At 37.1% G+C, this 24,816-nt stretch overlaps 1 protein-coding gene across 2 annotated transcripts in view; it reads left to right on the top strand.

Moving 5' to 3' along the window:
• Positions 1-24,816, top strand: part of LOC137261048 (RNA cytidine acetyltransferase-like) — a 202,082-nt gene that overhangs the window by 77,813 nt on the left and 99,453 nt on the right. For both annotated transcript variants that reach the window (XM_067798710.1, XM_067798711.1), the window contains exons 12-13: positions 6,968-7,104; positions 11,799-12,046. In XM_067798710.1, the coding sequence (XP_067654811.1) occupies positions 6,968-7,104; positions 11,799-12,046 (385 nt within the window). The remainder of the gene's footprint in view (positions 1-6,967; positions 7,105-11,798; positions 12,047-24,816) is intronic.

The raw sequence follows: 24,816 nt of genomic DNA, 5'->3' as shown, positions 1-24,816 counted from the left end.
ACTCCACAGGCGATGTCAGTTCTGGGGTTATGACTACAGTCACCTTCTGTTTCCTTTCTCAGTCCAGTTAGCTAGTAGCTGGATTCTTCATGCGCTGTTTGAGTTTCTGGAAAGAAATACAGCTAGTGCATAAGTTGTGTCCATCATATATTCTAGGGAGCGGTGAAGTTATGTCCATCATATATTCTAGGGAGCGGTGAAGTTATGTCCATCATATATTCTAGGGAGCGGTGAAGTTATGTCCATCATATATTCTAGGGAGTGGTGAAGTTATGTCCATCATATATTCTAGGGAGTGGTGAAGTTATGTCCATCATATATTCTAGGGAGTGGTGAAGTTATGTCCATCATATATTCTAGGGAGCGGTGAAGTTATGTCCATCATATATTCTAGGGAGTGGTGAAGTTATGTCCATCATATATTCTAGGGAGCGGTGAAGTTATGTCCATCATATATTCTAGGGAGTGGTGAAGTTATGTCCATCATATATTCTAGGGAGTGGTGAAGTTATGTCCGTCATATATTCTAGGGAGCGGTGAAGTTATGTCCGTCATATATTCTAGGGAGTGGTGAAGTTATGTCCGTCATATATTCTAGGGAGTGGTGAAGTTATGTCCATCATATATTCTAGGGCATCATATATTCTAGGGAGCGGTGAAGTTATGTCCATCATATATTCTAGGGAGTGGTGAAGTTATGTCCATCATATATTCTAGGGAGTGGTGAAGTTATGTCCATCATATACTCTAGGGAGTGGTGAAGTTATGTCCATCATATATTCTAGGGAGCGGTGAAGTTATGTCCATCATATATTCTAGGGAGTGGTGAAGTTGTGTCCATCATATATTCTAGGGAGCGGTGAAGTTGTGTCCATCATATATTCTAGGGAGCGGTGAAGTTGTGTCCATCATATATTCTAGGGAGCGGTGAAGTTGTGTCCATCATATATTCTAGGGAGCGGTGAAGTTGTGTCCATCATATATTCTAGGGAGCGGTGAAGTTGTGTCCATCATATATTCTAGGGAGCGGTGAAGTTATGTCCATCATATATTCTAGGGAGCGGTGCTTGGTCTAAGTAGATGATGACACATTACGATGATGGGTAAAGACTTGAGATAAGTTATTTTATTACAGTTATGCTGTGATGTGACAATACGCAGCACATTTGTCAGAAAAATGACTCAGGGTGTTTCAAACCCTGGTGTGAGGCGTCAAGTGGTATTAAGTAATCCAGTTTCAGGAACTTGCAGATTCTTTCTTTTGTTTTAGCATCTCCCGTTTGATTTCCATTCTTTCCTGCCTTCTGTCATGTCAATGGTCCCTCTTGCTCCTCCACATTCCCCTGAAGGCTTCTGTTAAGAAAATCATGTGCGTTCATTTTGATTTTTGAAATAATATATTATTACAATCCCACAACCTTTATTGTGATTATTATCACATTCACGATGTACATTGTATCAAACAGAGTAATAAGTAACTGGTATATGCATTACTAAAAGGGGTAACATAAGATTTCTGTTAATATTAACATGATCAACATGAAGTAGAAATTATGCACTACACACAGCCTTGGTGTGCTACGTCAATTCTATTAGATATTATGGTTGCATCATAAGAAATAATGAAAGCATCAAAGCTAACGTTATCAATGATAATGAATATAAACTGGAACGATATGCTGATGATACTGAACTGTTTCTTGATCATGTTGATGGGGCTGAAGAGACATTGTATTCTGCTACTGACAACTTTTTACAAAATATCATGTTTGAAAATTTATAAAATTAAGATAAATCGAAAGCAATCTGGATTGGATTAAAAGCTAAATCTATTGACAAGATATGTAATGATCTGAAAATTGAATAGGTAGTTGGTGTATTTGATGTACTAGATATTAAATAAAAAAATTATTTGTTGTAGATTTGTTTGGAATGAAAAGAATGATAACCTAAAACAAAATCAAAACAACTATAAAGAAGGGGGTTTGAGCATGATTGATGCTAAAACATTTATGGACACTTTGAAATTATCTACTGTAAGATGATATTGCAAAAGATGTGATAAGGATAATCCATGCAATATATGTTTTAAAGACATTGAAATTACATTAAGATTTATATAACCTTTTGACAGGATGTGCTGAAAGCATGGCAGTTATTTTAAATATGTTATCATGTCGAGCAATAATAAAACTTGGAGAAAGTCATTTTACCTTAAATAAGTCCGAACTTTTCCATGATTCTTCTCACAACACCCTGAAACATAAAGAGACACACATTTGGATTATTAACATATGTCGATTGGTAATATTTTCCAACTAATTATCATGACACTAATTATTTCATCAATATTTCACTTGTTGATTTCCTGTGTATTAGTATTATTATCATTTCAGACTCAGCGTACAGGTACATTTTAATGGGAACACGAAACCATATCTGTACGTGTATCATAATTGAACATTCAGTTATCAACAATATTGGGGTTTTTTCATATCAGTTTGCACATCAAAATGCAATACCGTGATGGAAGTCAAAATGTGAGCAAATGGTTACAGTAAACTATCGTTTCATTCGATACAAACTGAAAATTTCATCTGAAACTTACCTGGCAAGGATGGGGTACCGTTAATTTTTCTGCCCTGGGTGTCCGTTGCGATCACTCAAAGGTTCCCAGATCCTTAGTTCCAAAGCTTCAATTGTGAAATACGTTGCCACATCTCAAGAAAATTGTAGCAAGTATACAGACTGCCATCTGACAGACCTCACTCTCACAGACCTTACTTCAAAACAAGTACAAAGTTTTTCCTATCTCGCGCTTGTACGGTTGAACAAAGATGACAGCATTTCAAACAAAGACTTATGGGTGCACAATAATTTTCTAAATCCTACTGTAAACATGTCACTAGTCTGCTTACCCTCCATAGTTTAGAAAAACAGTAATAACTGCAATATGTGTTTAAGTAAATTGTTTGTTTTCACAATGACATCACATCTCGCGAGGCCTTATTCATTCCTAATCAAGCGCTTCCGGTTACGTAGTCTGGCTGATAGGTGGGCAGTGCCTGCTCCATCAGCCGTGACGGACACAGGGACTGGGCAACTGTCTTCCTTGGTAGGCATTAAATAAATGAAACAATAGTATTGATGCATGTAGTCTGGTTGTGATGCTGAAATTGCCCGACAATGATTTCCATTTAGCATTTCTGATGTCTGCACTAACTATTCAAGTTGTAAATCAAGGTCTGATGTATTGCATGTTGTGTAATGTATGGTTGGAGGAACACCAAAAGGAATTATCAACTGGGTTAAAAAAACAAACACGGATGAAAGGATTAACCTATAACAATCTAATTGATTTATTACTTTTATCTTGCACAGCGGATTTGTCAAAAGAGGGGGGGTGGAGGTACCCTACTGTGCCCCTGCCTTTGTTTCAGGGTGTGAATCAGTCACCCGTAGCTAACTGACTAAGGTGGGGGCAGGGGGGGGTTAACAAGGGATTAAAACAGCCTGTTCTGAAATTTATTGTACCACAGCATATAACATTCACACATGATACTTGATCCCTTTAAAATATAATATAAAAACATCATACGAACATGATACATGGCATACATGATACTCGCATTTTCGTCACCATTTCTCTAATACACAAAAGAAACTGAACACTGCATATACTATTCACACATGATACATGACACCTTTAAATTATAATGCAAAAAAAAAACCCATCATTCAACACAGTTCACTGTCAGCTGCAGACAGTAAAAGCTGCTGGGGCTAAGAGCCAGTTAATACCTTGTCACAACACGCCCCCACTAAATTGTCAGGTGTTCGTTGAGAAGATACACCAATGCGAGAAAAAAACAACCTAAAAACGGGCACATGACACGGAACAGGTCTTTTGTGAACTGCAGGTGAATAACATGTCCTTGGACCCTTTCGTGTGAATATTGATGGGTACATTTCCTCGAACAAGGTAAAAACGTAATGGTTAACATTAGCTTGTTTTAAGTCTGATATCTATGTTTTGTTTATAGTTTGATATCTATGTTTTGTTTTCATTTTTCTTGTAATAACATTATAAAAAGTCATTGCATTTCAACTTTCTTTTCACCGGGAAGTTCTTCTAGGCGAGACAGACAACAAGTTACAGTTTGGGCAAATGTGTGTGAAATATGATTCACATATATTTTATTTACCCTAGAACAAATTATATAAATTCACTAAAACAGATTTGTTGTGTCTTGTATTATGTTGCTGTATAAAATATAATTCTGCCCCAGAACGTTCACGAACATATTGTTCTTTTTGGTTCAGTTATATGTAATGTGCCTGATCACTCCCAGTTACTGTATATCAGTATGTACCACGTTGAGAAATATCACAAATTGAAACTTTGCTCTGTTATTGTCTTTCGAAACTATTTTGCAAATGTAACAGTACGTAAATATAGTCCCCAATGGAACAGCACCAAGCTAAGCTTGTCGGTTCAGATACGCCTTTTTTTGTTTTTGTTTTTTTTCTCTGTTTCTCTGTTTTTCTCTGGTACAGAAACCTAGCGGAAACCTACATTACCTAGTATCCAACCAAGTTCTTACTATGAATGTTTCAACGAACTGAAACCAAGTGGAAACTCCTAAAGACAGTTTCAGTCGCAGAAACATGATGGAAACTACGACTTGTTAGTTTCATTTTTGTAAACTATACGGAAACTCTCATTGCATGTTTCCATGTACTGAAACCCAGCGGAAACCTACATTACCCAGTATCCATTGGGTTTCCGCAAAAATGGAAACTAAGTTATTTTTGCTGTGGAACTGTTAAACCTTTCAATATTTCTTCACCAAATATGGCCCATAGATTGGTCTGGTGGTGTACAGTTTTGAATTTCTGAATAAAATATTTTTTGTGTTTCCATGCCAACAAGTTTGGTTTCAACTGAATTTGGTGGGAGTGCGCCTGTAAATTCTTTCAGTACTCTCCCTTCTACTATGTGATATACACACCAAAACATTGGTCATCATATAAGGGTAACACGGTCTTTTCAACTGCCCTCCTTTGTTGGGCAGTTAATGAAAGACCTCAGGCTTCTGCAAATGATAATGCCCTGAAAAATTGCGTTACCGTTATTATAGCTAAAATGAATAGAATTTTTAATAAAATAAGAATACTAACAGCAGCATCGGGTTAGAAGCATTTACTGCCAACAACAAAACAACTGAGGTCACTGACACACATTTTACAAATATAGACACATCATAGAACAACACAAATGACGTCACTATTGAGAGTGATGACATTCGACCTTGACCTTTGCTGACACTACCAGCCGCCATTGTTTTCAGTGATCAACAACGTTAGACTTCAAGTTGATATTTTCATTGCTGTATGTTGTCATTTATGGTACAATTGTTATGGTTGGCACAGGCAGGAAAGTGCATAATGGCACAGGCACATGTGACGAATGTGAGCCAGATATAAGGTCATAATGAACCCAAGTTTAAACGAGCCAAAGGTGATTGAACTTCAACAGTTGAGCTACTTATGACGTCACGTAACAACAGGCTTGACAATGGCCTGTCGTCAAGCATTTTGCGGGCGTTATTAAGTTACAGTGGACTGCTCATTTCTGATAACGTGCGGTCGTTTTAATGATGATTCTGTTCATTTTAGCTATAATCATAATTAGTAAACATATTCATAAATGTCACAGGAACTACAGACAGTTGATTCTGGCTGATGTGTATTATTTGAGGAATGATAAACTTGTGGACCACAACAACATGCTATAGTTGTTGCCTGTAATGGTGTGTCCATTGACAATATTAAGGTTAAATAATTGTTAAATATTCAGAATATATTTGGTGGACTTAATTGTGCTTTATACAATTAAAATTATCCTTTGCAATTCTCCCAAAACATGGTTGGATATTGTGTTCAGTAAAAGTCATACATGAGAAGTAAATACCTTCTACACAATTACCACAATCATTCAAAATTCACAACATACCTGTGGACTACAACAACATGCTATAGTTGTTGCCTGACTTGGTCCCTCACACTTGTAGCTTTTATAGAGAGCATTCACATGACCTTCCTCTGCAACACTTACATGGGCTGCATGTGCCAAGGCCCAGGATGTACCTGTCAGACCACAAGTAAGGTGGACTGTCTATGCCAACATCAGTGAGTGCTGAATGTAAGGTGCAGTGTTAATGACAAAATATTTTAACCTGTGACATAAAGAGTATTTTGTCACTGATTGGGTATATTGCTGACTTTGTCTTCTTGTACATTATATGAACATTTTAGGGATTCTAGGCAACTTGTGTGACAGCCTCTAGTGATTGACAGAGAAGTCTTTTGCAGTTGGACCCGTGAAGGTCCCAGGATAGAATAGGCCTTCAGCAACCCATGCTTGCCATAAAAGGTGACTATGCTTGTCGTAAGAGGCGACTTACGGGATCGGGTGGTCAGCCTCGCTGACTTGGTTAACACTTGTCATCGGTTCCCAAGTGCGCAGATTGATGCTCATGTTGTTGGTCACTGGATTGTCTGGTCCAGACTAGATTATTTTCAGACTGCCGCCATATAACTGGAATATTGGTGAGTGCGGCGTAAAACTAAACTCACTCACTCACTTTTGCAGTTGTGACTTGTCTTAAATGCCTCCATTTGATGGGTGATTTTGTAGTTGTTGCAACATGTCTTTCATTAGCCCCCAGTAGCAATATCATATCATCATTGCCTGAATTTGCTCCATGAATAGACTCCTGTCACTGTAACAAGTCTTACAAGCTGTGTATTGTAGTGAGTGAATTAAGTGGACAGTTGTGACATATCATCTTGGCATTCTGTACGTGAATTGATTGGTATCATCATACAGTTCAGTAACAATAACATGTTTTCAGGACTCCCACCATCCATTGCCTCAGTGAAAATAGATGATTGTGCTTTTCAGATATGAGGGCACTGGACGGTCTCTGTCCTTGAAACTGGTACATCAACTACGCCAACAAGCAGCAACATTTGGCAGTTCAAAAGAAGTACAGAAGATAAAAGCAATTGAAAAGTCAAGATTAAAACAGTCAGCCACAGGTGGGTTTAATTGAACTTAAATATTCAGAACTTCAGGATAATGGAACATAATTAAACATGTAAATTATGAAGTAAATGTTCCATATGGAATATGGTTGCCTTTAATCTGTGGGATAGCATGGAGACAGATAGAAATGGAAATGAAAGTCATAGTTATCTCTCATGGTATTCCTATGTGAAGACGTGATTATCTCCCCTTGCTGTGACATCATAGTGCAACTGTTTGGAAACCATATAATTTTTTTGCATGTGCCACAGAAAAGATGTGTTACAGATTGGGTAGTGATTCAAGTTTCTTCCAGATTTTCAGTGTTAATCATATTTTATGGGTCTGTGTTGTTGCATTTGTTTCCACTGAACAATCACATTCATTATCATTGCTTGGATTTATGTGAGATTTTGTTCTGATTGGACTCAATTTTCTGGTACCAAAACATTGTTTGAAGTAAACGAATGCTATGTCAAAACTTCATAACAGAACTCGATCCTCATTGATCATGTGCCGCTTGCTGTGTTCCTGAAAAGATTGTTTGTTATGTCAGGGACTATGTGGATAACCCTTCCCACCCAACCCCCCAACCCCCAACATGTCATGTACAAAGTCAGTGCCCCCCTCTTTCCCACAATTGTTTAGCTTAATTTTTTATTATTTTATATACAAAATCACTGCCTCTGCCCCCTAGTAGCAGTGATCAGGCCATGCTGACGGAGGTACCCCAAAATGTAATAGCCGTTACTAAGGCAGGTATGGCGTACATGGGCAGTGTGGCTGAAGTTCAGAAGATGGCAACCGTGGCAATAGTTTGGACAACTATGGTTAATTAATAGCAAGGAGGCATATTGAGATGGATATCCTACCAAAGATCCCGCATGCACCTTACGGATGCGGACAGTGTCAGTGCTTACTCCATCACTTCCCCAGAGTTTGTTATGAGAGGAGTATTAACTTTGCCTTCTATGAACTCATCTGCAGAAGACAATATGCTGGAATGGATCTTTCAAGTGAAGTTGGAACATATTCACAGATGTTATATTCTTGCACTGTGCCCTCCTCCCTCAGATGAGCCGGAAAATCCTATTAAGCTGCGATCTTCGCATGTTTTGGAATTCTTTAAATTCTCAACAGTCCAAGGCCACATCAACAGCTTCATCATCTGTGCCTATTAGCACATTATTACTTTGGCAAAGTCAACAGTTCTATCATCTTCTCACGGCTTTGATTTAACCATATTCCCCTTTAAATTTATAATTTTCCAATGCATTAAAGGAACTTCAAGAACATAGCTTTAATAATATCCTTTTTCAACTCTCAGTCCAGTATGCATGGCTACTCTTCTTGCGATGCCCAAACAATGCTCCATGTTCATTCCTGAGCCTCAGCTTTGCATGAGCAGGATGGTGCGTTAGTACATGGGACAGAAGTTCAACAACCCATCCTGGACACCATGGAAATTCATTTGCATGGACACAGCTCCCAACCAATTGGTACTGCTGACTACTGCACCCAGCGCAGGTGCAGGAACTACTTGGATTTCATGTGTTTGACCAAGTGCCCCAGTCGGGCCAAGTCACGATGCTGAATGAACCAGCCATCTGTATCTGTATGTTCCAGAATACGCTGTCAACCGAGTGCTCCACAGGAGGCGTAAGCGACAAGCCTTCAGAGTGTTATCCAATCACATGATGTCAACAACTCTTCAGTGTGGGGCTATTGGTGATCAGATTGTAACTTAGCACTTTCAGTTGTCCCTTCTGTGGTGCTGAATTCAGCATATTACAAATGTCTCTCTGTATTATCTCCCAAGCATGCAGTGTGGAGGGATATTGTTGACACCTCGCCTGTCGGTTTGTACACCCATCCATCCATCAGTAATCATTTTGTTTCTGAAGCCCAACTGAAAAAAAGGTTTAATAGCATTTGCTGTTTACAGATTTTTTTTTTATAGTTGACGCCTCGCCTGTCCGTCCATCATCACTTTGTTTCCGGAGCATAACTCAGAAACCGTTCAATATTTTAGACCAAATTTGATTGATATAATAATCACAATCTATAATTGTGCCTTTTGCTATTTACACAGTTTTGGCACTTTTTTTGTTTTTCCATAGAACATTTTGGTGTTTTCTAATGGTGGGGTGGGCTTCATTTCCGGAACTGAACTCAGAAACCGTTCAATATATTTCTGTAAAACTAGGTAGATATATCAATCGGAACCAAAGTTAGTGTCTTTTCCTAATTACAGGTTTTTTTTGTTTACTATTTTCTCGGTTTCCACGGAAACGTTTCGGACCTAGTCTCAAAAGTGAGAGGTGTGTTTCGTTTCCGGAGCAGAACTCAAAAACTTCTTAACATCTGTCAGGAAAACTTGATAGATGTCTGTGGCAGACCCCAAAGTGGTGCCTTTCGGTATTTACAGGTTGTGGACGTCTTTTCCGGAGCACAACTCGAAAACCATTTCATATCTTTCAAGAGATCTTGGTAGATAAATGAGACAGATCTTGAACTGGTGACTTTTTCTGATTAGAGATATATGGCATTTATATTTTACATGAATTCTATGGAAACAATTCAGACTTGGTCTAAAAACAATACGTAACTGTCAGATGACTTGTCCTTTCAGATATGTGGGGGCTGGGGGGGATATGTCATCTTCTGATGACTCTTGTATTTTTCTCAGATTCCATGGAAACATTTTGGACTTACTCTCAAAGGGGAATTCTGTTTGTGGAGCACAACTTGAAAATCATTCAAAACTTGATATATGAGACTTATCCCAAAGTGGTGCCTTTTGCTATTTGCTGATTTTAAGCATTTCTATTTTTCCCATTTTAGTGATAACAATTTGGTCTCTAAAGGGAGGGGTGGGTTTCATTTCCAGGGGACAACTTGAAATCCTTTCAACCTCTTTCTACAATACTAGGCAGATGTATGAAAGAGATCTTGAAGTGGTGCCTTTTCCTATTTACTGAGTTTTAGCATCTATATTTTTCATGGTATCCAGGGAAACAATTTAAGGAACTCTTTTAGTGACTGTGTGGGGACTAGGGGAATTTGTCATCTGTGATGACTCTTGTAATGATGTGGCATATTATTGAGATAACTTTCGACCATGATCAGTGTTATGTGGTACCAAGGCGGAAATTGACAGTGGAAACTTGCATATAAACTGTACACACTGAGTGAAATGGGTGTTGGAATGAGCTATTTCTGTGATGGTGTCTTTTTCGTGTGAGTTGATATGGATTACTTACTGTGTGGTATAAATACTGCTCACTTGATCAATATACTGTACTGTAATGCTTTTATTATCTCTTTCAATGTGGGTTCTGAAGACGTCTTTTCTATTATTGCCAGAATGAGAAAGTAGAACTCTTTAATGTAAGATGATCCAGGGTTCAAATTAGTCCAGTCAAATGCGGACGAAACCTCAGAACAACCGGTACTAAAATGATTTTAGCATTTTCAACCAGTTTAAATATACCAAGGGGGAATTGTCAGTGGATATTTTTTAGAATTTTCTCTTTTCCAGTGACCTGGAGTGTCCCAAATCCAAATTTAAACCACATGTCACAAATTGTTTTCAATTCTAATTTTCATTATTTACCATTTGTTTTCTTCAGTTGCATGTTTCGCAAATTTCTTTACCATTTTCTGGACTTATTTTCAGATGAAAAAAAAACAGTTAAAAAATACCTTTTTTCATAGCTTTTGCCCCCCCAAAGCACCTTATTTTCTCTTATAGAGAGGACTTTTTCAACTCAACCTGACAGTCGGGCTGGTGGCCCATAAATGTTGCCTGCCCATCTTGAAAGCTGCCTGCCCACCTTTAAGCAACCCTCTCTTTGAATGGTTCATATTGAACCATGTGACTACAGATTTCCAATCATAGCGTAGCTTACTAAGCCAGCCAGTTTTAGTGTTCTATTGATATCTTCACTGGCTGAAGAGTTGTCCATGTATAATTATGGAATATGCTCGTAGCTTTCATTCATCTTTCTTAAATCAAAATATGACATGACAATTAAAATGGAATGATCGTCCTGAGGGCGAACTGAAAGTAGGTCATCCTTAAAAATTTCCTCGAGACAATTGGGCTGGTGGAGAGAATATCCAGGCAGTCTGACTCAAAATTTACCGGCCATGGGCAGTCGGGCAGGCCATTATTTCGATCACTGTATGTACCAATTGTTTTGAGGTTTGCTTTGTTTTTTTTCCCCAGTTTTGCTGGAATAAATTGCTATAAACAAACCAGGAAAAATGTGATGGTGTTTGATCAATTATTCCTCTGTAATACTTATTGGTTACTAATTTTGAGGTGTTGCAACAATGTTTCACAATAATATATTCATTCTTGCAGATAATCATTGTAGTAATTTAGTTTGTTAATCCTTCTGTTCTTGGTATTTATGCTTGAAGAACAAAGTTTACAGCAAATTTTGTACTGTAGCCCTATTTGTTGGCAAATTTAATTACTGACTACATATTTACGTTCACTATAGTACACAGTTTTTGAGGTTAGTGCACGTCATATTTACAAGGTGAGAGATTTTTTGTTTAGTAATTAAAAATGTACCCATATGGCATTGTTCACAAGAAAAATGCCAGTAATCAGCGTCTCCTTGTGCATGAAGCAAGTGTTAATTTTGAAGAGTATCATTAAATGTTGGAAAATGTATCTTTTGTTGTCTGATTGAAGGACGTGTTCTCCATGAGATATCCCTGACTGAGTCCATAAGATATGCTGATGGTGACCCTGTGGAGTCCTGGTTGAACAGTATACTGTGTCTTGAATCTGGCAGCATTCCGCGCATCCTGTCCGGTTGCCCAGTCCCTGCCCAGTGTGACCTGTACTATGTTAACAGAGACACTCTCTTCTCTTACCATAAGGCTTCGGAAGCCTTCCTTCACAGAATCATGTCCCTCTGTGTTGCGTCACATTACAAGGTAAGCACAGTCATCATTTACATTTTGTTGATTGAATAGGTTTGGTTGGTGCCTAATGTTGATAATTATTACAAACTGTGACTGAGGTAATTTTGTGTCATCGTACTTTACAACATGGGAGGTGTGTTTTCATTAATTGGTTTCCTTTTTGAGGATTTGGTAAAGATTGAATTCTGCAGGATGTTGCTTAACTCATTAAACCCGAGAGCCACTTCACTGCTCAACACCTGGAACCCCGTGCTGATTGCCTGGCTGGCTGTGGCGAGACTAATTAGGGCTATTCACGCCTGATATCCCTGGCAGATTTCAGAGAAACTGTCTTGTCATACAAGCAAGTCCTGATTGTTTAATTGTTTAATTGCATTGTAAAGGTATATGTTGAAAGAAAGCAGGAGTGAATACATGTCATATATGTAACGTTTTACATAATTTTATTGCACTTTAAGGTAAGTACTAATATGCTACTGTGTGACTTACATGGAACAGATTCACAGTTTGTCACTTTGGTTCATCTAGATTTAACGCAGAAAATATACGTTATCACACGAACATACATGTATGCATTTTGTATAATGCCATTCCTTGCACATACATAGGACAAAGGGTCATGGGATGGGCATCATCAAAGTTCCCGAATAGGACGTTTTGTATCTCAACTGTTCAATATAGTGGCTGATTTGGTATCTAAGACCAATCGTATCATGAGATACCTGTCACATAGGAAATGACAGGTGATGGGGCGTGGGCCAAATTTCTGAAGAGCATGTTCAGCTTGGATACATATTGACTATTGGTTAGATTGTTGACCAATCGATATGCTGAATTTTGGCTTTATCAACTCTAGCTATCATGAAAAACTTTGTGTATCGTGAACATACACAATCGTAAGGATGCCTGAAATGTACATGTAGGACCAACAAGCACTTTGACGAGTTTAATTTTTCTTTAAAGCGCTCAAAGCGCTACAATCCGATTTTTACCCCAGATAACCCAATCCAACCATTGAGTAGAGATAGTATTTATTTGCATATACCTTTTGTGCACACTACTTGTACATCAAACATAATGGCTTGCTGAACATTTCAATATAATCTGTTTGTTGTTATGAATAAATATAATTCAAGTACATGTATTATAGAAACAAAAAAAGTTACACGATACTGATTTATTGTGATGTATACACTTGCAGTTGAATCTCATCAAATATTTATGAAGATGGGCATACTTATATTTGTTTTGAATGCAAACGAGGTTCAGAAGATTGACAATGGGCGTGACTCCATAAAACAGGTTGTCCAATGATATAACAGCGCATAAGTTTGTTTTACACTTGTCACGGGACAAAACTTTACCTGGACATGCATTCTGCCAGAGGCTTTTATTTTGAGGTTGAAAGGTGTTCATATATCTCTTTTAGTGTTGTATGATTGAATGATTATACGCATCAATTCCGTAACTGATATATTATTCGCCTTTTATTGACGATGGATCTGATACACGTGATCATTACACTGGATAAGATATAGTCATGGAAAAATTTAAGGGAACGCATGAAATAGCTGTGACTTTTAATCTTTGAAACAGTAAGAGAAAAGTTCATACAGATGAAAAGGCCTATGTCAAGGGATGAAAATGAGTGTACCAAGGTACCAATTAGAATTCTATGCCATTGTTCCTGGAGAGCCACGAAAGGTTCATCCAAATTGTTGGGTTGATCAGGTCTGTCCCGAACATTGCGGCCAAGAACATCTCAAAGATGTTTGATGGGGTTAAGGTCAGGACTTTTAGCCGGCCATTGCAACACCTGGACACCTGCAGCCATCGGTCCGTCCCAACAAACATGAGCGATGTGAGGGCGGGCATTGTCATGCTGGAACTCGAACATTCGACCTGATATACGCGCAAAGGGGACCACATTCAGGTTCAGTATCTCGTCACGATATCGTAGACCTGTTATCCTGCCATCAACACGCACAAGATCTGTCTTGTGGTTAAAGGTAAAGCCGCCCCACACCATAACAGAGCCCCCTCCATAGAGCCCCCTCCACCTGCTCTCATCACTAAACATGGTGTTTCTCCATTGACGTACAGTTCTTCCTCCATGGTACTGTGCCCACTGCAGTCTCAAGCGCTTGTGTTGCTAAGACATTTTGATTCCAACCGATGGACGACGGCTTTTTAGACCAGCCGATTTAAGGCAAAAGTTGTTTCAACCTGTCGTAATGAGCTTCCACCAATAACCATGCCAATTGCCTCCCATTTGTGTGCCAAAGTAAGTACTGTCTTGCCATTTTAACAATATTAATGTTTTTAACCGTTGTGTTTGACAGTGCACATACATGTCATGTGTAAATCTAAGTGCATGTAACTTTAGGAGCATGTAGTGCACGTGCATGGAAAGCATTATGGTGAGTTTGAGTAAACCGATCTTCACGAAAACGATAATAGACAGCGCTGAACAAATTTTGAATTGCTCTAAGAAACATGCGTTCCCTTAAATTTTTCCATAAGTATAATTACAGGGATAAAATACTAATGTTTCTTACACAATGGTCATGTAAATTGCATTGAAAAATCATATTTCAAATCAACATGAAACACATACATGACAATTTTATGGACAGCAGCTTCTTGGGTTTATTTTCACGACGTTTCAGGGCTTATCCTAGCCCCCTCATCAGGTTGAGCTGAACTGAACAGTAAGGCTAACTGTTAACTCTGCCCATGACCTCACAATGCTTATGACATCACAATACTATGACAAAATGATACCAGTAGCTAACAGGAATGCTATGACCACATAACAGAATTAGTAGTGAATGGTTACAACTAACATGACTCATAAAATGAATACATCTTATTTTGTATATATAGTAGTGTTTTTGGATTATTATTATTATTATGACAGATCATTATTATACCAAATTGTATCAATTTGCATTGAAAAATCACGAATCGATTACAGTCGAACCCCATTGTCTCGAACTCGGTTGAGACGAATTCTCGGATGTGTTGATCTGACATCTCGGTCCCTGCCGATTTCCTTATATTTATCATTATTTTTACCCGGTTTTGTTGAACTCATTTTAGGGTCCCCAAAGGCTCTAACAAGTACAAATTTACCCTTTTGTCTCGAACTGTCAAAGCTGGTTGTTGCAACTGAAAACTTCAGTCGCGCAATCGGAAGTCATCCTCATAAATGCGCTACCTAAAGATCAAAAGTAATGATTAACGGACTCAACAATCAAGTGACATGTTTAACTACGCATCTATACACACATTGTCAGCACACTTACCAACTGAATTTTACTCAAACAATTAACCATAATTAAGTTGTTACCAGTGACACGTTGATCATGGACCGACAGGATATCTCTAAACAAACAATGGCGCATGTTGTTGTCATGTGACAGTCTATGTTAGCGGTCATGTGATTTCCTTGAAAATACAAAATGAGAAGTGAGGAAAACGGAGTTGGATTATCTAAATTGATGTTTTGTTTTTGGTTTAGTATTTAAGTTGTAGGATCAATTTTTTTAACCAGTACGGTTAGTAACATGGCAGGGCAATTCAGCGAAGGACCCGATCAGCCCGGGGGGATAACTGGATCGCATGTTACACCTAAAAAGCGAAAATTATCTGTTAAAACAATAGAGACAAAATACGAGGCTGTCATAGATAAATTCCCCACATGTACACGTATGTACATTCCGATCCCATTTTTTATGAACTATACAACTTTTTATACTGACTGAAAATGAATTAGTGCTGTCAACTAAATGGGATCGCTTGTGAGTTTGTTAAATTATTCTTGTTCTTATCTTTTTGTATGCATATTTATTTGCCATGACGAATAAAGTGATTGAATTGATTTACATTTGTATATGTTGTAATTTAAAGATCAATACTGCCGTAAACGTTTATTGCAAAGATATATTGTTCGTATGTGTATCCTACTGCAAAATGATGATGTGTTAAACAACGTGGTCGTGTTGGTTCTTGGTCTTTTCAATGCTGACGGATGTGTCGAACACTCGGATAAGTCGAACTTTCCCCTTTGGACCCAACGAGGGACATTTATGTCCCTCCTCTAAACATACCACGCATGTATAAACACTTCACTGTTGTGGATTCTGCAGAAAATTCCCTGTTTCTTGATACCACCCACTATTATCTCAGACCAGGCCAAAGTGCTTAAAAGTACCGTTCAAAATAGGCTTCATCGTAAATGTCTTCATTTTTCAAACTGTACAAAATCGAGATTCATAGCGTTATTTGCAGTATGTTTTTAAATGTGAAAATCGGATAATTACTGGGAGTAATGAATTTCAAAAACAGCATATTAATGATCACTGATATCAAGTTTTTATGTAACCAGTAGTGATAATTCTGAAACGTCGCCGATGAACCCAGAATTGGTTGGGCTGTTTTCGAAAATACACTTACACGAACGCCGAAGTGCGCTTTCCTCCATATTGGTTAGTGTTTACAAAATCAGTGTTTCGAGAATCCCGGTATTGAGACGCCCATTACATCACATATATTTCATAGTCAACTGCGACAAATGCATCATCGAATTCCCCACACATCTTAGAATCAAATTACAAATGGTCTTTGTCACCAATACCACTGTCTAGGTAAAACGAAACGAAAGATAATTGGTATGAAAACGAATGTTGTGTTCGAAAGAAAGCGCTTGTTTGAAATGTAAACAAGGAAAAATTCCAATTTTACAATGCGTCGCATTTTCAGAAATTTTCCAACATCCAGTCGTCTAATCATTGCTTACAATGGCTCAATACGCTTAGTATATTCAGGGGAAGAGTATCGTAGCAAGAAATAGCAAATTAAAGATAGATACAATGAAATAATTTGGTAACTCATAAGAAACTGTCAAAGTTTGAGTGCAGCCTGACGCCATGACTGACAAAAAATTACATCGAACGACAACGGTAGTCATCGGCATTTCTGGCTTCTTCCGTCATTTACAATGTAAACGATAAAAACATATAACAATACACAGATAGTCAGAATAATTCTGATTACTTACATCTCACATTTATGAACAAAAGATCCCTGAAACAAGGAAAACGTCCTCGCAAAATCCTGTGTACCCTTGTCAGCGAAGCCGCCATTTTGAAAGAAATCGGTCATTGGTAGTGATGTCACACGTCAACATTGTTGCACACATTAGGCAATTTCTTTGAGGTGAAGGTCCGTGAACAAGAGTAAACACAATGCCCATACCATTCCGATTGCACTTTCAGTATTGTGATGTATATTTTGCGTATCGTTCAGATATTTCTTCATGAAACTGATTTCAGTATCTACATATATCCGTGTTCAACGCGATGTCATATGTGGATATGAGGTGTCCGTTTTTATTCTTTGAAATCTTTTTGATTGTTTGAATAATATTTACATGGGAAATTGACTTAGTAAGTGTACTATACCACATTTTAAGCCTTTGCATAAGTGTTGGAAGATCACATGTAGCCATTACTGCAACATGTGCTTCAGTTCCCGTGATATACAATATTCAATACGTTGGGACAAATATTACAGTTTCATATGAACAGGTTAATAAACAACGATTTAATTCCAACTAATAAGTAAAACTGATAATATTAATGAAAATGATTTGTACATTTTATGAAATGTAAGGGCACACATATTTAAAGGAATTGCACTGGTTGTTGTATTGGTTTGTGTCGTTTTTATAGACAAAGCAGTTATGAATATTGATTGACCTGCTGCGAGTTTGTCAAGAACGTTTCATGATTCATTATCATTTTTTCCGATAATAAAGTCAATTCAAATACGATTAAAATATATCTGATAGCAGAATATCTAACTCAAACAATATTTATACGAAAATTGTTAAAAATATATAAACCAGGTCATGTCTTAATTTGGACAAGCCTTACGTCCATATTCTAATACTTCTGTACTGAAAAAGGGAACTGTTTGTACCTTTCATTGCATACATATGAAGTGAAATAATTTCATAATCATAAGAAGAAAAGTCTATTTCCTAAATGTATATTCAATGAATAGTCAGGAGTTGTGAAATTTACATTTATGCTAAATTAATGCCAGACAGGTGCACGTGTTGCTCACAATAACATACATAGTAATTGTTGATATATTCAGGACACTATTTCAGTGGTAAAACCACTCATTTTATATTTTGGCTAAAAAGTGTTGACTTCTGACATAGAAGCTGAGATCTTTTACACATTGAGTGGAAGTAAGGTTAGATATATACTAATCGTCTTTTTTCCAGTGTCACAAAATGCACAAAACATACCGTGACGTCAACTAAAATGTCGCATCATTTTCAGTTATTTCATTACATTTGAAAATGTGGCTGTTACTCCGTTAATAATAATGCAAAATTAATCAAAATACATCTACACAAACAGGAGAATATGGGAATATAAGAACTAAATTATGTATCCGATAGGGACATCCAAATCGCTATTACCTGCTTTTTGATGTAGTACACTGGCATCTTTTCTTACAAATTGTGAAACTACCTAAAGGTATCCTCTCACATTGGGGAACTTTGTATTGGAATAGTTTAGTTCACTGTGAACAAAACATACCGAAAATATACTGTCTGTATTCACAGCAAATTCTCTCCATGTGATCTGAGTTACATTGACCTAATGTAAACCATAGCGGAGTTATGCCCCCTTATCTTTATACGTGCAAGACCTCGCTGTCAAAGTTTGACATCATAGAAGAAAATCGATTTTTGACATTTATCGTAGGTCATTTTAGATTTTGTGAGTGTGACGTTATGCATTAGCACATACACCCATTTCATATACACTTATGTCGTTCAGATATCAAGCTGTATTTACTTCGCTCACACTTTCCGTAAAATGCCAAATTAAAAAAGTCGTAGCAGAGTGCAATTATTGGTGCACAATAAGAAACGGAGAAATTTACTGTTTTTCAACACACACAAAAGTTTTGGACAACTTTTAGCAGTGTCTGTTTCTCAACCCCCCTGAGGTAGCTGCACTGATATTTATACCAACGGATAGGAAATTAAATATTCTACATTTCTGTACAATTTTATGGCCGTGCGCAGATCCAGGACCGCGCGAGCGCAATTCTCGCACAACATTCACTTTTTAAACCTTACGAAAATGTGCGCTTGAAAAAAAAACTCGGCATCCAGGGGGTTATGAAATCAATAGTCGCAAATGAGTTCGGTCTAAGTTAGTTACTTGGTTTATTTCATATCTACACGAACATGGGTGTAATACAGTATTGCTATTTATGTCTACGATTCATTATATGAACTATTACAACAAATGAATGAATGATTTAATTTAGAAGAAGATTTTGTAACCTTGTCACCGTTAATTCGATCAATGTCCAAACATAGTATCTTAGTATTCACTCCCAATGACGAGTAGCAAACACTTAACTCCTGTAACAACATCTTATAATCCCCTTTCTCGCAGACGTGTTCATTTCCCTGTATAAGCCCCCAACATTGCAAGCAATTGTTATCAAAACACATTAATAGTTCTTTGTATTAACACAGAAAGTAACCTATCTCGTTAGAAAATCTATTCTTTGATCATTACTGCTGAAATGATTGAGATAATAGGTACAGTACGAATTTAAAATGTAAAACGCATATGCGAGTCTCTGGCTGAGTTAGAGGTGCTTTCTGCTGACGACCATTCGTGGCTCTCGCTGCGCATTTGTACAGAAATGTAGAATATTTAATTTCCTATCTGTTGGTATAAATATAACTGCAGCTACCTCAGGGGTTTGAGAAAAAGACACTGCTAAAAGTTGTCCAAAACTTTTGTGTGTGTTGCAAAACAGTAAATTTCTCCGTTTTTTATCGTGCACCAATAAAAGCACTCTGCTATGATTTTTTAAAATATTTTATCTTTATGGAAAGTGTGAGCGAAGAAAATACAGCTTGATATCTGAACGACATAAGTATATGTGAACTGGATTTATGTGCTCATGCATAACGTCATACACACAAAATAAAAAATGACCCGCAATAAGTGCCAAAAATCGATTTTCTTCTATGACGTCAAACGTTGACAGAGAGGTCATGCACGTATAAAGATAAGGGGGCATAACTCTGCTATGGTTTTCATTAGGTCAGTGTAATTTAGATCACACGGAGAGTATTTGGTGTAGATACGGACAGTATAGTTTCGTTATGTTTTGTTCACAGTGAACTAAACTATTCCAATACAAAGTCCTCCAGTGTGAAAGGATACCTTTTGGTAGTTTCACAATTTGACAGAAAAGGTTCCAGTGGACTACATCAAAAAGCAGATAATAGCGATGTGGATGGCCCTATCCGATACATAATTTAGTTCTTAGATTCCCATATTCTCCTGTTTGTGTAGATGTATTTTGATTAATTTTGCTTCATCATTAACGGACTCACAGCCACATTTTCAAATGTAATGAAATAACTGAAAATAATTCGACATTTTAGTTGACATCATGGCATGTTTTGTGCATTTTGTGACGTCGGAAAAAGAAGACACTGGTTTGCTGATTAGTATATATCTAACCTAATTCCCACTGAATGTGTAAAAGGTCTCGACTTCTGTGACAGAATTCAACACTTTTTAGACAAAACATAAAATGAATGGTTTTGCCACTGAAATATTGCCCTGGATATGTCTACAATTAAATGGTTTTACTGTGTATCTTATTGTGAGTAACACGCACCTGTCTAGCATCAATTTAACGTAAAATTTCACAACACCTGAATATTCGTTGCATATTCATTTATGATACAAACTTTTCTTCTTATGATTATGTAATTATTTCACTTCATAAGTATGCAATGAAAGGTACAAAGAGATTGTTTTTCCAGTATCGAACTATTAGAATATGGACGTAAGGTTTGTCCATATTAGGACATGACCCGGTTTATATATTTTTTAAGTATTGTTTGAGTTAGATATTCTGCAGTCAGATATGTTTTAATCAAATTTGGATTGACATTTTTATCTAAAAAATGATACTGAATTATAAAACGTTTTTGACAAACTCACACCTGGTCAATCAATATTCATAATTGCTTTGTCTATAAAAACGACACAGACCAATGCAATGAACAAGACAATTCCGTTAAATATGTGTGCCTCTACATTACATAAAATGTACAAATCATTTTCATTAATATTATCAGTTTTAGCTGCAAGGTTGAATTAAATCGCTGTTTATTAACCTGTTCATATGAAAATTCAATATTTATCCCAACGTATTGGATATTGTACATCAAAGTTAACTAAAGCACATGTTGCCGTAATGGCTATGTGTGATCTTCCAATACTTGTGCAAAGGCTTAAAATGTGGTATACTACACTTACTGAGTCAATTTCCCATGTAACTATCATTCAGACAATGAGAAGTTTTCAAAGAATACAAATGTGTACCTTATATCCACAAATGATATGGTGTTGAACATGGATATATGTAGATACTGAAATCAGTTTCATGAAAAAAATATCTGATCGATACGCAAAATATACATCAGAATACTGAAATTGCAATCGGGATGATATGGCCATTGTGTACACTCTTGTTCAACCGACTTTCACCTCAAGAAATTGCCTAATATGTGCAACAATGTTGATGTGTGACATCACTACCGATGACCGATTTCTTTCAAAATGGCGGCTTCGCTGACAAGGGTAGACAGGCTTTTATGAGCACTCTTTCCTTGATTAGGGATCTTTTGTGCATAAATGTGAGATGTAAATAATCAGTATTATTCTGACTATCTGTGTATTGTTATATGTTTTTATCGTTTACATTGTAAATGATGGAAGAACCCAGAAATGCAAACAAGTACCGTTGTCGTTCTGCGTGATTTTGCGTCAGTCATGGTGTCACGCTGCTGGAAATTTTCCTAAAATGCTACGCAGTGTAAAATCGGAATTTTTCTTTGTTCACATTTCAAACAAGTGCTGTCTTTCGAGCACAGCGTTCATATTTATACCATGTATCTTTCGTTTTGTTTTATCAAGACAGTTGGTATTGTTGAGAAAGACCATTTGTAATTTGATTCTAAGATGTGTGGGGAATTCAATGATGCATTTGTCACAGCCGAATATGAAATATACGTGATGTAATTGGCGTTTCAATACCGGCCTTCTCGAAATGTGATTTTGTAGACACTATTCAATATGGCGGAAAGCGCACTTCGGCGTTCGTGTAAGGGTATTTTCGTAAACATCCCAACCGAATCAGGTTCATCGGCGACGTTTCAGAATTATCATTACTGGTTACATGAAAACTTGATATCAGTGACCATTACTATACTATTTTTGAAATCCAATACTCCCAGTAATTATCCGATTTTCACATTTCAAAATATACAGCAAATAACGCTATTTTGAAAGGTAATTTTAAGCACTTTAGCTTGGTCTGAGATAATAGTGGATGGTATCACGAAAAAGGGAATTTTCCGCAGAATTAAAAACTGTGAAGTATATATATATGTGCGTGGTATATTTAGAATTTTATTGGACTTCAAAGTGAGGGGTCAAGAGGAGGGACATATATGTCCCTGTGGCATCCAGGGGGTTAATGAGCTACAACAACAGTGACTTGATGTGATGATTAATTTCTATTCTTATTCAATAACACTACTGCATTATTTCCAAGTGCTCTTGATGTTAAACATTTGTTTTTTTGTACTCTTTTAACCATTACATTTCAAACCCTTGTGGTTAGTTTTAAGCAGAACAACAAATTCATTCTTTAAAAACTTGTGGTTGATCAGTACCCAGTGATTATATGTAGCTTCATACTCGCCTGTCAAAGAAACCACAGACATGTTGTGCAACTCCATCACCAGAGCACTGCAGCAAATTTGACATATAGTATATACAAGTATATTAAATTGGATGGTTTGACCCCTACCTCGCTTCTAAGATAGAGAATGCTATTCAGTTTTGTTTTCATAAGTCAAAAAAAAGATCAAAACTACTTACTAGTTGTAGTAGATGATTGATCACTAAAAGGGTTTTGTATGACACTGCTTGTAACATAATGATTTCTTCCTCGGAAGTGAGGTTGTGGTCAGAGTGACAATAACATGGGGAAGGCAACCAGTGAAGGTACCCCAAGGACAGATTCATAAAATACAAGATTTCCACCACTTACTGAAAAAAAAATAAACCTGATATCTTTTACTCAATGTAGTGTCCCCCTTAAGTGACAGTAGGGTTAGAATTTGATAGAAATGCTCACATGAGAAAACACGAGTAAAGGTGATGCATGTGTTCATTCAGTCATAAAAGAATAAATAGTATGAAGTTCTGGTGTGCTCATTAGAATGTGTCTTGTTAACCGGTAAGGTCTGAAGGTGCAAAAACAAATTTATTTTCATATATAGGCCGTTTGGACAAATGAATTGCAGTCCAGCTCGAAAACTAATAAACATAACATACTCAATGAAACGCTGATCATAATCAGAACATCATATCCACTCTGTGAGGTTTTTGCAGAATATTTTTCTTTAATATAAAAATGTTATTTGACAAACTATCATTATAAATATTGACACAGTTCTCCATTTGTTACGAGGGATGAGTGCAGAGAAAGGGAAAACCTGTTGTGTGAGGAAGCATGGAGACAGCACATCAGCAGGTTAATGAATATATGACTTTCTCGTCACTTGCTGAACTGTGTCAATATTAAAGTGATACTTTGCTAAAGAACTATTTTATTATTAGGACAAAATTTCTGCAAAAACCTCATAGAGTTGGTATTATGGTTTGATTATGATCAGTGTTTCATTGAGTATGTTATGCTTGTTAGTTTTTGAATTACATAGCAATTCATCAGTCCACTTTTGAGCCGAACAGACGATTCTCATATAACACACGGATGTCTAATGGTCGAAGTGATCCCATTTTAGCTTGAGTTTTTCTGATTATGCCTGAATGTTTATTTACCCAAGACACCTAATTGATAACAAGTCATAAACATGTGGTTATTTTAGATGAACAACTGGATGAATAGACATACAACGCTAAGTTATATTAACATCACTGAGTAGTTACAAGCGTTGCCATTGAGTTAATACTAGTTGCTATGAAATACTGTTACAACGCCGTAAAACCAGCCTTCTCAGATTGTTTAATAACAACTGGAATTGTGTGTGAATTTAAAATGTTTATTTTCGGTACTTTATTGGCAAACAGAGAACCTTCATTGCCATCCAAGCCTCCTTAAACAGCTCAATGTAATGTTGCAGTCAGTCAGTCTCCACATGATCTACAGCTGGTTCCATGTTGTCTTTTCGTCTTTTAGGTGTTACGGTTAAATATTGCCATGACAAAAGGTATAAGAAATCCCCTCAGAACCAGCAAAATATCACACTGAGAAGTCTGAAATGTTCAATTTTTTACAAACTTATCATAGTTGAAAGCCAGCAATTGCCCTCCGATGCGCTCAATTTCTCTACTATACCACAGAGAAGAGAGACGACTCTGTACGAGGCTGGGTGGCGACCCCCACAGGTCACATGACGCCTTGAAACGTCATTCCTTTTTTAGAGATTGGCGACAACAGGCCATTTTGTCTCAGTCTCTAAAATTCGCTCTCTACCTGCTTATTACTAAGGGTTTTGCGCTCTTTTTGGGTTTCAGCACGTGGCTGTTACCCCTTACTTTGGGTAGTTTACTAGGATTGGTGTTACAACTTTGAATTATCGACTAATTAACCCTTCATTAGTCTCAGGTAGCTGTGAC

The sequence above is a fragment of the Haliotis asinina genome, chromosome 14 (assembly GCF_037392515.1).
Source record: "Haliotis asinina isolate JCU_RB_2024 chromosome 14, JCU_Hal_asi_v2, whole genome shotgun sequence".
NCBI lineage: Eukaryota > Metazoa > Mollusca > Gastropoda > Lepetellida > Haliotidae > Haliotis > Haliotis asinina.
Note: the sequence above shows the minus strand (reverse complement) of the source record. Positions and strands in the feature narration are given on the sequence as shown.